The 14976-nt window shown below is 46.0% G+C and overlaps 1 protein-coding gene across 6 annotated transcripts in view; it reads right to left on the reverse strand.

Annotated features, from left to right (window-relative positions):
- RAD54L2 (RAD54 like 2) overlaps positions 1 to 14976 on the reverse strand; it is a 72002-nt gene that overhangs the window by 26528 nt on the left and 30498 nt on the right. Inside the window, exon 1 of one of the 6 annotated variants that reach the window (XM_068157807.1) lies at positions 6341 to 7081. The exons of the other annotated variants lie outside the window; for them this stretch is intronic. Coding sequence (XP_068013908.1) covers positions 6341 to 6374 — 34 coding nt within the window. The 5' untranslated portion in view covers positions 6375 to 7081. Of the gene's footprint in view, positions 1 to 6340; positions 7082 to 14976 lie in introns of those variants that run through there. 6 annotated transcript variants of the gene reach the window in all.

Here is a 14976-nt window from a genome sequence, read left to right on the forward strand (position 1 = left end):
CAAGAAAGACTAATTGCACAGCTCCAGCTGCAACACTCACAGTCGCTGACACACTGAACTACAACTGTGCCAAAGGCTAGAGAAGTGACTGCAGAGCAAGCCTGACTGCAAAGGCACTGACAGGCTGGAAGACGTTCTCTGGGTTTATGCAATGTTCTCCCAGTGCACTGGGCATTGGAAATGGGTGTAGGTGATGCCAGAGTTCAGCTGTACTTGGCACCTGGAGAACAGCACTTCTGCAGCACAGCAATCATCTCAAAGGCTGGCAAGAGCCAGAGTGCTTTGGCTCATCCTGCATCCCGCTGTGGAATCTAAATTAAATACTTTCAGAATATCCTTCCTCTGTATGCAACTGGTGCAGCTGTTGCATGGGTGCTGTGCAGGAAAGGAGAGGCTTCTGCATAGAGCAGAGGCAGCTTTACAGAAACACTTCAGCACCCCAAGGCTGGAGGCAGGAACTTTCTTGTGAAACCCCTTAAGGATGGTGTAGGCAAAAGCAAGAGGGAAGATCAGACTTCCTTCCTCTTGGTCCTACCTGCTGCAGCATCCAGGGGAGACACAAAGCCCCCTCCTGGGTCTTGACACAATTCAACCCCCAGGTCCTTCCTCCCGAAGCACTAGGAAAGACACTCTGCAGCAGGCACGGAGAGGGGATGGAGCCCACCTGGGGGCTCGGAGCCTCGGCTACCAGTGGCAGCTGCTCCCAGGGCAGCGAATGAGCAACGAGGCTTTATACTCCGCAGAAAACAATCAGGCTCATTGTTGGACGTCAGGACGCCCCTCCCAGCCACAACTGCTTAACAAAGCCCTAATTATGTAAGCATTATATAAGCCGGCACACCTACCCCCCCCGCGCCACGGCAACCGCCTGGCCGCGCTAGCCGCCAGCACGGCGGGACCCGGCGAGCCGGGCGCCTCTCGGCCCCCTCCAGCTGCGAGCAGCCGCCCACTCCTAACGACACCGGGGCTGGCGTCGAGCTGGGATCGACTTTTGTCTTATACCGATGATTTCTTGTATGCATGGGGTAGTCCTGAGCTTGTCTGGGTGCTGCTGTGGATGTCCTCTCCTGGCCAGGGCCATGGCTGTGCGGGGTTCCCAGGCCAGGTGTGCTGCGCTTTGGCCAAGAGGGCAGCCACCCCAGCTGCCTTGGGCAGCAGGACCTACAGCCCCCAGCCGCTGACTGCAGGCTGTCCGCACTCCAGTAAAACGCAGCCCACTGATCAGAGAGAAGATTTCCACCACTGCCCTCAGCCCAGCTCTGCAGCTGGCTGCACTGGTTGGCATCCTTCTGGGCCGTGGTACTGTGAGACATGCAAACATATCTTTTGAGCTGAACCTGCCCAGCCTCAGAATTTGCCTGATCCCAGGAAAGTCTTCCCTTGCCTGTCAAACGGCACGTACCTTGGCTCTAACATCTTCATTCCCGTTGCCAATTTATCTAGGAGTTAACCACCCCTCAGGTCTGTTGCTTATACTTGTCATTGTAACCACAGAGACCGTCAGATTGGTGTAACAAATAGTGCTGCTTGAAGTCTGAGGAACACATTTTTAATTGCTCTAGGCATCTGTCCTGTGATCAGTTGCTGTGGGTTCAAGACCCCTATGTGGAGTCTGTAGAATGCTGGTGAGGGACAGCAGGCTGCCTCCAGCCCAGGAAGGGAGGAGAGAGGGCAGGGACATGAAATGAACTCTGAAGAAAACTCCACCAGCACAAGCTCTGTGGGACACTGCAGGGGGAGTGAGGTAGATCAGAAACACATACAAGCCAAACTTATTTCCAGGCTCCTTCTTGGGCAGGAAGTAAGCCCCAGGTGATGGAAAACTTTGAAAAGATGAATTAAGGCAGCACTGCCCTTCTCTTTTTCTGTCAGAGGTCTTTCAGTGTATCAGTTACTGATGAGGCTATGCTGCAGAATAAGGCTACTTTTGTGGCCTGAAGGAATCCTTCAGGAACAAAAGGCAGCAGAATTGAAGGGCAGGAGCAAGGGAAATACCACCCAAAAAAAAAAAACCCAAAGGGAAAGGAAGCAGCCAAGAAGGGCTGAGAGGCAAACCGGAACATCAAACGGCCAACTTTGGTGACAGACAGCAATATATCTTCTAACTCTGGGATTATGCAAGCAGAACCAGGCCCCAAATACCCAAGAGCTCTTGTTCTGGCCAGGCCTCAACGCTGCAGCCGCTGAGACCCGAGTTACATAAACACCAAAGAGCACTTATATAACCCTTGTATGGCACCGGCTTGCAGCCACCGGCACCCCAGCACCCTGTGCCACCACAGCACCGCAGGTAGATGTTCTGGCCAGCTCCATGCCAGTGCAGCTGTGACCATCCACTTGGAGACCTTGCACCCATCATCTGCAGGACCTCACACCCAACCCTGCATAAGCCTCTGAAATGAGACCCAGACAGGGTGTCCACCAGGTTGTCCTTCTCGTAGGCACCACATAGGAAAGGTTGATGGTTACTCCAAAGCACTGGGTAATCTCATGTCTGTTTTCACCTCTGATATGCTCAAAGAAGGATTGTGAAATTTGAAATCAAACTTTTTCATAGCACTTGGAGATCGCAAGAACAAGGAGAGATGCAGAACACTGCCACCTGGCATCCCTCCTCTAGATATATAACCAAAATTACTGTACCAAATAAAAGTCCTCAAACATAAAATGTAAATGGCCTCCTCCTCACAAGCCTTCTCCCATCTCAGGATTAGTCAAGATGGGGAAACAAAGCCATGGAAAGTCCCTGTTCAGGTACTGAATGAGGCAGGGATGGGTTACATTTGTCCTTTAGCTGGGGGTGTGCAAGAGCAAGTGAGTTACATAAAACTACTGCACTGGAGTCAGGAAGTGTTTCAGGCTGAGTGCTGGGAAGTTTTCAACAAGCTGCAGGCAGGAGGGAACTGAAACCTCCCCTTTCTGGTTATCCCAGTTAACTAGTAACTCAGAATATAGTTTTGCTAGCCAGATTACAACAATTGCCATAGGGATCTAAACCACAAGTAACTGGATTTAACTACCAGACCTTAATTATTTTCACAACAGTTCAGAACTTTAAAAACAAATAATCTGCTCTACTCTGTTAAAGGGGGGGGGAAATACTGATTTAGCTAACAAAGACTAATTTCTCCTCCCAACTTCAGAAAACAGATGCATATGGGGGCTTTGACACCGTGTTCCCAGCACAGTGAATCCAGCTGGCTGCTATCATGACTCTTCCAGGGATAAATTTCAGGGACTAAGAAAAGAGGACGAGTAGGGGAACAAGCATTCTGCATTATGCAATGATTACATAAGCATTAGTTTACACACTAGGTAGCTGGGAGTTGTGGTATTAGCTTTATACCAGGACACCCTCAGAGCAATAAGAAATAATAAAGAAGGGATTATTGCTGCCATACACTTCCAAGGCCAGTGAAATGGCAAACAAAATGGGCATAAGCCAAACCTTAATCTCTGCCTCAAGCCTTTAACATAGCTTCATTCAGGACCTGTTACCACAGAGGGGGGAGAAGAGAGCTCGTAATTCAAGAGAGTGGGATGAGAAATAATCCCAGAGTAAAGCTCCATCAGTATCTGAGTGCTCCTCTGCTTTTGCTCACAATGGTTTTTGAAATCTCATGAGATTTCAAAATTCTACTACCTGCCATCTGGACTCCAGTTCAGTGGCAAAGGAGTTCACAAGCATGACACAATCCTCACAATAACCTTCTGCCCGTTTTGCAGAGCAGGAAACTAAGGCGAAAAGATCAGGTAGACATCAGTGCTGAGCAACCCCCAAGCTGTTGACTCCTTGTCCTATCATCTGACCACCAGGCTCTCTCTCTTCTTCTCAAATATAATTTCCTACTTGGAAGAAGAAAACATAGTTGTGGATGTTTTTTTTAGAACTGTAACAAAGCACAGAATTTAGGCTGCATTCCCTTTTTCTGCTTCAGTCTCTGAAGCAATTTCAGAGGAATTTTTAAGGACTCTGTTTAATGAGTGAGGCATCACTTGGGAGAAAAATGCAAATTGTTGAGCTTGAGCCTGTGTGCCACTGCATTCCACTGGCACTTCTCCCATCAAATGCAGCCAGAAAAGTGACCAAGGGCACAGGAGAAAGCTAACAAGACCAGGATGAAACACCATCACTCAAAGAACAATATGTTCCTAGTTTTCCTTTTCAAAATATTAGCTCTGCTTTGTGTGCTGCTAAAGGAGTTTGAGAAAGGGCTGCAAAGTTGCTTATGGTAATCAGACTCACACAAACTGAAGCCATGACGTCATATAAGGACACCTGCACCCAAAAATACCTAACACCCCAAAAGCTAAGCACATTACAGCCTGGAAAGCACTGGTTCCTTCATAAGGCTGCTAAAATTACAACTACCTCTGTGGTCAAAAAAGAAGTTTACATGTATATGGGGAGGAGACAGGGGTCATATATAAGGGACACTTTCCTTGCAGAGCAGTAGGGGGATAGGTAGCATACTGCAAAAAAACCTTGATTCACTGGCTGGTGGGTGCTAACATAAAACAATTAAAACCCTCTCTAACTTTCCAGAGACATTTATAACAGAAAAACAGATGGCACAGCACTGCATGTACAAGTGCTTGCTAGTTTGAAGACACGGTGTGCAAGCACCTGGAGTGAGAAAAAGCCACAGAAGCCAGAGAAGACTAGAAACACTGACCAGCGGCTGAGGCAGAAAAGCAATGCACTTTGTGCAGTTTCATCATCATCTCTGGAGACAGGGTGACCATGGAGAAACGGGATAGAGACCCTCCTAGTATAAACATGTTAGAGTATAAACATGTTAGACCAGTTACAAATGTTTCCTCAAGCAAAGAAAAAATTCCCACTGGTAGAGCAGCCTGATAAACCTTGCCCCAGACTTTATAACTTAGTGAGCAATGCTGTACAAGGAGGAACTCATCTGCACTCTTGTTCTCTTACATTTCCACAAGTGACCCCGAAATACCTTTCCTGCCCAAACTTTTTTGAAGACCTCTGATCTTGTATTCTTTATCTGTGACCTACAGTCTCATTTCCAAAAGCATCTTCCCCTCCCCTTTCTTCTCTTTTTATACCTATTATCTAGACTGAGTTACATAAGGCACTTGTATCACCCAGATTCCTCATTTATCCAGATTCATTTTGTGTCATAATTCCTAGCTCTTCACAGTTTGCACTCTCCCAGAATTAGCTTCTTTGTTCTGCCACCACAACTAGCAAACTATGAAAGCAAGAAAACATGGATTTTTTCCCCCCCTCTAGAATCCACTCCTTCCACTAGTGGACAACAAATACTGCCCAGCTTATTTCTATAAAAAACTCTCATGAAGAGCACACTGCACTGGACTTCTATCATAAACCAGGAACCCAGAGCTGGAACTCCTGGGCACCATTTTTGGACAGCCAAAGTTGAGAGTTTTGGAGGTATTTGCCATGTGAACAAGGTGGAAGAAGCTTAGCATCCCCAAGGACCGGACCTGACCTCAAAGTAACAACTTAAATCACAAATTTATAAAGTTCTTCAAATCTGAACAATGTTTTTTCTCCAACACACAAACATCCTCCCACAAGCAAGCAAACTAAGCAGCAGCCATCCCAAAACTACAAACTTGTGTTAGGGTTCCACCAGCATCTTCCATTTGATGGGGGGGACTGGAAAGAACCAAGTAGCTCCTAGCCTATTAGGCACTAATGAGGGGATCTGGAGCAAGCACCAACAGCTCTGCCTGGTGCACTGACTGCTGCCTGGTCAGCAAGTCACCAAATATTTCACTGGCAAAAACAGCTCTCAAAACTCTTATCAAGCAGGATGTTGGGGGAAAGTATACACAGAGAGTTGAAGAGTGTGGGGGAGAGGACACTGGATCTAAAATCATACTGATATTAACAGCTGCCTCCTCTCTTGATAAAAGTTAATTTTGCAGCATTACTACAGCAGCAGAAACAGTAACAGCCAGACCCAGAATGTCACATCACCAAAGTCTTCAGAATTAAAAGCACAAAGAAATAAAGAGCTTCCTTCTCATATCTCTTGCATCGAACCAACGAGATCTGTGAGACTTTGAAGTGTTAACCATTTCCATACCAGCTAGGTACAGGTAGCAAAGTAAAACCTGAGCCCCTGAGTCTTGGTTCAGGATGCACTTGGCTAGCCACTGTGCCTCCTGCACAGGGGAGGGAGAACAAGTGGTCAGTAACAGGAAAGCAAGATGGAACAGAAAACCAGGGGGAGAAAAAGAAAAGAAAAAATAAAACAAAAAGTCAAATCAAACCAACCAACCAAAAATCCCAAACACCAAAAAAAAAAAAACCCCAAACCATAAAAACCAACCTGTGTCCTACCTGTAAACTGCTGAGACTCATCCAAGAGTAACATGTTGCTCAGTGCACTGAGGCAAGACCTCTGCCTGAGACCCTGCCCCAGCACTTGTTCAGTGTGGCTGCACACTCTCAGCCCTTCTGCTATTCTTGTCTCAGGGTCTTCAGGACAAAAGTTTCCAGTCACTCCCGACAACTCCTTATCTCAGCCCAGCGAGCAGTAAACCCACTCTCACTGGCTGTTCAGCTCGCAGGCGGGAAATGCCTCCTGATAAAGCAGTCCAGGGTACAGGCAGGGAAACCTGCACTTAGGGTTTCTGAAAATAACTTTGGTAACTAGCTCCTAGCGCTCGAGTCCACCCCGCCGTGTGACGGGAATCAGTACGCACATACCCACCCTGCGCCCGGCCGAGACGGACCAGGGTCACAGTTATATAACTAGTTAAATATGCCTCGTGTGCAGCCTAAATAAAAACGGTCACTATCTCCTCCCCTGCTCCCAGAGTCAAACAACACAGCCCTGCCCGCGCTGGCTGCTGCTCCGCTGGGGACCGATGGCTTGGAGCTGCGCTGCCCGGCTGGTGTGGCTCCGGTACCTGTTCCCGATCAGCGGCAGCAGCCTCGGTCACGCCCGGCAAGAGAGTTTGAGAAGGGGGAAGCGGCGCGGGGAGGCTGAGTGGGTGTGTACGGGGAGGTCTCTCCTCTCCCTCTGCTCTCAGCGGCGGAGCTGCCCGCGCTTTAGCTCAGATCGGATCCCATTCACTCAGCCCGTGATCCAGTTCAACTAGTGGCAGAGACCAAGACTGAGAATAAAATAAAAATCCTTACATAACCACTCCGGCTCCGGCGGGGCCCCGCGCAAGGGGAATCCCAACAGACAACAGGACGCTCGGAGCCGGGGACACACGGGCCCCTAACCCCGCTTCCACAGCACAAAAGGCAACGGGGGAAACTGAGATGCAAAAGGGAGTGCTGCTTTCCTGGCTTTGTAAAACATCTTGGGATCTATGATTTTATGTACCATTTGCACGATGCTTCCTAACTTCCAAGAAACCTGGACAACTGAGGCTGAAGCCTGAGCAATCCGATGCTGGTAACTTGTTTGCGCAATAGCAGGTGAAAGAGCATCCTGTTCCCTGGTTAAATCAGCAGCTCCTACAGCACAGGTAGTCTGCAGAAGGCTCTCAGTGCAGCAAAGGGACTATGAATGAGATTTCCCAGTTTTCAGGAAACAACCTGTCAGAATTTGTGGAGAGCAGGATTATTCCAAACAAGCCTTCCTCCCCTGCACCAGAAGGACAGGTATAGGAGAGAATAACTAAGTACAGGAGAGAATAACTACTCTAAAGCTGTGGCTGAACCCTTGAGAGCTAACCATCATGCCTAAGCTTCAGAGCTACAACACAGACCTTTTGCACACAGCCAATGCCAGGAGCAAAAAGCAAACCTGGGCTGACAGACACACTGAAACAACTGGCAAGTGAGAGATGGGAAAACCAGGGTGGGCACAAGAAGCCCATAACAGGCTGAGTCTGAATGGCCCTGGCACCGGTCTGCAGGACTCCAGGATAATGAGCCATGCTTATAACAGTAAAGGTGTGCAAACACAGCCAGGGCAGAGCCTGGTCACCCTCTGTGTGACTCCAGCCATTTTTATTAGACCTTTCATTTGAGAGAGTTAGGGCTCAGTGAATGCTTGCTGCTATCACTGCTTCAAGGGACACTGCAAATATGAAACAAACCCAAGGTGCTATTTTCATAGAGTCATATAATTTTTACTAAAGAAAATATGAGCTGTATTAAAAGGAAGATGCTTGGTAAGAAGACAGCCTTTGCCCTCTGCCACAGATTCACACAGCCTGGCTGCTACACAAGAATATACAGTGTTTATCAAGGGGGAAAAGAGGGACAAATATATTAAGAAAAGTACATAGCCAAGGATCTTGCAGCAGGCCTTATAAGGACTTTGTAGGGTTGGAATAAATAACCAAACATGACCTCAGCATCTGACCTAACAGATTTATGAAACTTGGAAGCAGGATTTAAAGACAAGCATTTGTGTAAATACAACTGGGTATTTTCCAAGCCATGTTTTATATGCTAGTCAAGCATGAGGAAGTTCAGTACACTGCAGGAAATGGGTTCTCTATACCTGTCCTGCACACAGCACTAAAAGGGAAAATTTCTTCTCCACCTTAGTGGGCAAAATGGAAAGGTTTTTTTCTGTCTTTTCTACTTAACAGCCTACTTGTGAGGCCACCACTGTCAGCCATGGCAAATATCACACAGCCAAGAATTAGATTGGCCAAAAACAGTCACTCTATGAAATGACCTCCTCATTGAAGGGCATCTTGTTATAGATAAAACCATTTACTGAATAGCTTTTCTGTGAGGCTAGCCTTGCCAGTAAGGAAGAATGTTCTCCCTCTACTATGGGGTCTGAAATCTTACCTCACCTAGCTCATGCTCAATCCACAAGCTCTTTGTAATTGTACAACTGTGTTGTACATCAGAAAAGGCTCCTCCAGAACTGGCTGTCACATGAGAGGTTCCCTTGCAAACAACACAGGAGATTCCTCTGTTACAAAGAAGACCATCACTATAAATCTTGTATTTTCACAGTTTTTATTTTTATGTTGAAGAAAATGTGAAAAAGCCATTTTCAACATCTGCAGCACAAACCATTGTTATTAAAATAAAAAATGGGTATTGCATGAAAAAAACTTTCATCCAAGGGATGGGCCCAGACACTTCTGGAAGTTCAGTGTCACGGTGTTCTGTAAAGCCTAAGCAGGAAATTAAAAGAAGAAATAAAGCAAATAACTGTGATGTGATGCTTTAGAATCTGAAGAATACTTCTAATCTGATTAAAACAGTTCCACCTCCTTCCAAACTTGTTGCTGCTTCTTGCCTAAAACCATCATGCTCGTGTAACATGCACATTTTATTTAAGCAGTCATTAAAAGCAGCACAATACCAGCTAAATTAAGGAAAAAAAAATAAAACAAGGACCCTTTGCATAGTTTAAACTCAACTGCAAACAGGAGAAGGATTTCACCTAGCACACCTGAAAATAAAAGGGTTGCTGCCTAAAATGTAAAGCAGAGGATTTTCATTTTGGCTTCATCACACTCATCAGGCGACCTTGGCAAAATCTCTTTGCCACTCCTTACCTGTCCAAGAGGGAAAATACCACATCACCAATTTGCTAATTGGTTTCTTTGTGATTTCATCATGGTTTTAGAAGTTGCAGATGATGGAGTGTGATATCTATTAGCAATGACTAGGTGTGGTACAAATCTGACTATTGAAGATCTGCACAGGGATACAGATACCAAACATGACTGAGAAGTGTGACTGTCCTTCCTTAGAGATCCTGTGGCTGCTTTGTGAAAAGAGACAAGCAAAATTTTGGCCAGTAAAGCACAACCCTCACATCCTGCAGATGAGAAAAGCAGGAAGAAACAAGGTACTTCCCCTCCTCCGTGGAAGACTTGGAGCAATTCTTCTTTCAGCTAGTAACTGCTCACTCACTGCCCCTGCTCCCCATGTATTCACACTTGGGACAGCTTTAAGAAAAGTGAGCGTGTAGACACAGGTAAAAAACCCTGGAACAAGTTCATAGCCACAAATACAGAAAATGCAGAGCCACAGACCTGGGCTGCTCTTCAACAGCACGGAAGGATTGCTATTTCGTAACCCATCATACCCAATCGATCACAGGGAAGGAGGAAGAAAAGAGGGCGGGGGGGAAAGTGCAGCTAGTTCTGATACATCATTTCACAGGTCCCTGTGCCCAATCGGCAGGTCTGAGGGAAGCAGAGCTCTGGCGTCATCACCTCCTTTTAAAGAAGTAAAGCAAGTCATTACTCCAGGTTACATAACACTGAGACTACGCCAGACTTTGCCACTCTCTCAAAAAAGGAAGCTGCTGTCAGAGAGCCTGGGAGGGGGGCAGAGGAGTCACAAACGTTTTCATTTGGAGCTTCCCCCTGCATAGAATACACTGAGGAGACTGGGAAAGAGTTCACACTTTGGGACAGAGCAGACAGAGGGAGAAAGCCTCAGTGACTGACCTGCCACATCGTAAGTCTGCAGTTCCCTCTGAAGGGAGCTGAGGGGACAGCACTGTCAGGATCTCATCCTTTCGCCCTACAGCATCCTCAAGCCACAGCTCACCCTACTGAGAATAACCTAGTTCACAGGGTTAGTTAAAATGCTGGAAGTAGATAATAAAACACACCCCACACCCCTGAACCCCAGGCACCACTCCTCCCATTCTCCTCTCCATCCCTCTTCTCCTATTCTCCCCAGAATTATAGGCAAACAACCTGTGGACAAGGGGCTTACACCTACCTGCCTCAACACAAACAAAATGCCCAGCAAGGCAATCTGCAGCTGTGGGTTCGGCAGAAAGAAGCTAACAAAGCGTTGCAGTACTGACTGTTCCCAGCCAAGTACTCAAGGTCTGCACAGGCATTAGCAGCTCCCATACAATGTGCAGACACTTGCTAGCTGGGCAGGTCCAAACCCCTCAGACTGCACAGAGAAGCACCACTTGTTCTGCAAGACAGGCTGCATGACAGGGAAACCTGCCATAATTAAAATGGGTAAAATACTCAGCCTTCTGCAACAAAGTTCCCAGAGTCAACAGTGAGACATCTACCTAACTGACAGGCAAACCTTCCCTGCAACTTCTATGTAACCTTTCTGTATCACTCAATAACAAGGATTGCTAAAACTCCAAATGCTAGTGCCCTGTCTCTTCTCACCTGCAATGCTAGCTACCTCTGTTGTGTTTTATTCAGTTGGATTGTGGAAGCATAGCAGACAGACTGCTCCTAGCTTTCTGGGTCTCAGGAAACCAATACAAGTCTCCAATGTAATGTTTGTGGAAGCAGAGAGTATGTGCTTATTAACAGACGCAAAGCAGCTTTGGAGATGTTCTTATCCTTTTCAGGAAGTGAGAAAACAATGAAAACTCCTCAACTTCTTAGTTTCAGCAACTCACCTGAGAAGTGCATCCAAACTCTGCAGTTAGATCCACATTTGCTGACTTACCCACAACCAGCTGATTTAATCTTGATCCCCACAGCCCACATCCATATGATAAAGGATATTTGACCACTCTAATCCATACCACTCATTTCTAAGGTAATGCACTTCCCCATGATAATTGGATAAAGTTTAAATGCATGGCAATATGTAGGGTATTAGTTCACAACTGAATTCTTCCACATGCAGCAACTACTTTTGTACCTCTATTACACCACACATATCTTCTTTGCCTGCAATTATTGGCTGGGAACACAGTCTACAAAAAGTCACTGCAGGCATTAAAATGTACCTGATTGTTTAAGAACAGTGAGGTGCATAGTGGTACATGGAAGCTCAGGTTTGGCTGCCCAGGCTCATAAAGATCAGAGCCACTGCAGAGGCAACAAACTCTCGAGGAGAAGCTTGCTTCCCTCAGGAAATGCCCATCTAGCTTCCTTACAAACAGTACTGACAGACTCAGGATGAAGCTGCACCCAGCCACAAGTAACCCCAGTAGAGGAATCAAGAAAGTCCATCAGGAAGGGAAAAAACTGTAAAGATGTCGGTCACCACTCTTCCCTTCCATCACCAAACAGCAACCTGCAGATTAAATTACAGGTTTATTATTTACTGGCACTCACCACTGGCATTTGTACACACAGAACACAGCAGAGATTAAAAGAATCCTCATGATAGTCTTCAGTGCTTTTCTAAATTTAGGGAAGTCCTGACTTTTGTTTCTTTCCACACCTTTTTCTCCAACCCATCCACTTTCAAACAACTAAAAGAGCCACCTCCTCACTCCAAGATCACTTTGAGAGGCTTGCACCTTTCCTTAGCCCCTGTGGCCAGCCTCCAGCTAAACAGCTAGGACAAGAGATCAAAGCAGATGTATCATCACTTGTCTGAGAAGCAAGAAGCAACTGAGTCCACTGTGCCCATGACTGCAGCACATAGAAGTATTTCACTAGAGGGTTCTTGAGAGGGCAGCTACAGTCTCTGTGTCTGCCTCAACCTTGGGATGCCCATCTACTCTCCATGACTCCTAAAAAGCCAGCTGTGAAGAGCTGAGAGATTCAAAAAATAAGCATGTATTTGCTCCTCCTCTTCTTAAGGAATGCATTTCACTTGCTAATTGATAGGGAGGACAACTCAAACCCAGTGTTTCCTAAGAGAAAATGGTGCATAGTCTGGTCAAAAGTAGAAGGCAAAGTGATTTCAGGTTGCTGGGACCAATCTCCATTTAACAATAAAAGAAGGCCCATCCAATTCCAGTTAAAAGTGCAGGTAAATTACTTTTTAACAGCAACTCCCCTTCTTTTTCTTCTGCCCTTTTTCCACCCCTTTCTCTCCAACAACATGGGTCTTTCTAAATCTGGATATAAAATGATATTGAAATAGGCTGTCATTTACCAGGGTATTCTTCAGGAGACTATCTCCACATTCTTCCTCTGCCTCTCAGTTTCATACAGATGAATATACTATATGCAAGAGTTACTTTAGATGAAAAGCACAAACTCATGTGTATGAGCAGGAGGAGCCTATTAAATGAGCAGCTTTTATAACAAAGACTTTTCTCTTTTCCCCTGCAAGGACAGGAATTTGCTCTATTCCCAACCCCACACATCCAGCTGTGGACTCCCCCATACACACACACCACAGTTCTGTTTTGTTTCAGTGCCCTGCTGGGGAGAATAAAAGATGGAACAACTTTGGGGTGGGAAGCACATGGTTAACTCAGCCTCCCAGAAAGAGCAGCAGCCCCCTGCACCTTGAGGGTGCATTTGAGTATCACTCAAAAAAGTATTAACCTGCACTTCCACACCACTTTAAAAACAGATGTCCAAAAATCATTTCAGCTTTAATAACTCCAGGTGCTAATGAACTTTCTAGCCAGTGTGGTGTTCACTGATAATTTTCCTCATGAAAGGAATTATCCAGGCAGCTAGAAATCGATTTCACTTTCATTGTAATTGCACCCCTTGCTGCATGCACCATGATGATGACCCACAAGGAGCCACAGAGGAACATCATGTTAAACAAAATCCATTCTTGATAAAGTTCCATGCCAACATTTTTTTCCCCTCAACCACCAAGTGAAAATTGTATACAGAGCTGACCCAGCACTACCCCTGCAAATAAACAGCTTTTCCTCCAGCAAGAGCTCAAGGAAAGCAAAGATCTTTTCAAACCTGAGCTGAGACTGGCTGTCCTCTGAAGTCCAATACTTGTCTTAGTATCTTGGGAAACTCAAAAATGTTTTGAGGAGCTCTGCTAAGAAGTTGCAGCATGAAACAGCCCAGGCACTTGCAATTCTGTACCACCAACACAAGCATGCTCTGTATTCAATCCTCTTTAAGGGTCCATATGCCCATAGAAACCCCACAAAATGCAGGTTTGTTTTGGTTTTGTCGTTGGTTTTTTTGCTCCAGCACTTTGTCAGGAAGAAGGAACAGTATGAGTCTGAGGTGGGAGGAGAGAGCACAGATTGCATCCATCTTCTGTTCTCCATTAGTCAAACAGAAGTGCCATGGAGCTGGCACACCCCCAGCCCTGTTGAAATAAAGAGGGGATGGGAATGCAGAAAACAGGCAAAGTGGACAGCACAGGGTGGAAGACAAGGCCAGCTGCATGGAGGCTGTCATATCACAATAGCAGCACCTAATATACTCCTATTTGGTGTTCCCTGGTATATGTGTACCTTAAGAATTGCAGTACTGCTATGGTACTGGAAAACTGTCCACTTTGGTATCCCAGCAGTACTGACTTCAATTTCTGCCTGCTGCATCACACACCCTGTAATGCAAACACAACCAGTAGCCTCTGAGAAGTGTCTGAATGCCTGTGCTCATTAAGGCATCCTTCAGAGAACTGAAACAACCATCTCTGCACTTTTATCCCTGTGTTATGCTTTAAAAAGTGTTTAACCCATATACTCAGAAATAAGAAAACAAGCCACTTGCCATCACTATATATTTATGAGTAAGAGAGAATGAATTCCAGAGACTTCAATCAGAATAATCCAAAGACATTCAGAAAGTGGAAAAGCAGAGCACTACAGTGGGAGTCATTCAAACACTTAACAGTTTTCCTTGGGAAAGCTCTGAGGTATGAATCCTCTCTGCATTTGAAGTGATCTGTAAAATCCATATTGGAGGTTTGTTTGCTCTTTGCTCAAATCAGCTTTTATTCCTATGGAGTTCTACACAGCCCTGAGCAACTCTTGGGATCAGAGAAAAAGTGCAGGGCTTGAAACAGCCCTTTATCTCTACAGTCATCAGTACATCACATTTCTAGGGAAAGGGATTTAGGGAGTTAACAAAAAAAGTTCTTAGCAGTCACACGCTGATTATCACAAATCAAACATGACAAAACAAGTGCTGCTACCCACAAGTGATGAGAAAAGAGATACAGGAGGCAGGGATGACAAGGCTGGAAAAGCAGTAGAAGCCTCTGGCTAGAGCTGCAGGGTGCTTCTAGGATGGGTGTACAGTCTGGCTGCCACTGGGAAGGGGTTAGAAGCATCAGGGTAGGTAAGTCCATGGGCTCTGGAGTTCTCCAGTTCTGGAGCCCCTATTACAAGAGGGATCTGGAGGTGCTGGAAGGTGTCCAGAGAAGGGCCA

This window comes from Melanerpes formicivorus, unplaced genomic scaffold (genome assembly GCF_026170545.1).
Source record: "Melanerpes formicivorus ecotype bairdi unplaced genomic scaffold, bMelFor1.0.p_v2 SCAF_38, whole genome shotgun sequence".
In the NCBI taxonomy this organism is placed as follows: Eukaryota; Metazoa; Chordata; class Aves; order Piciformes; family Picidae; genus Melanerpes; species Melanerpes formicivorus.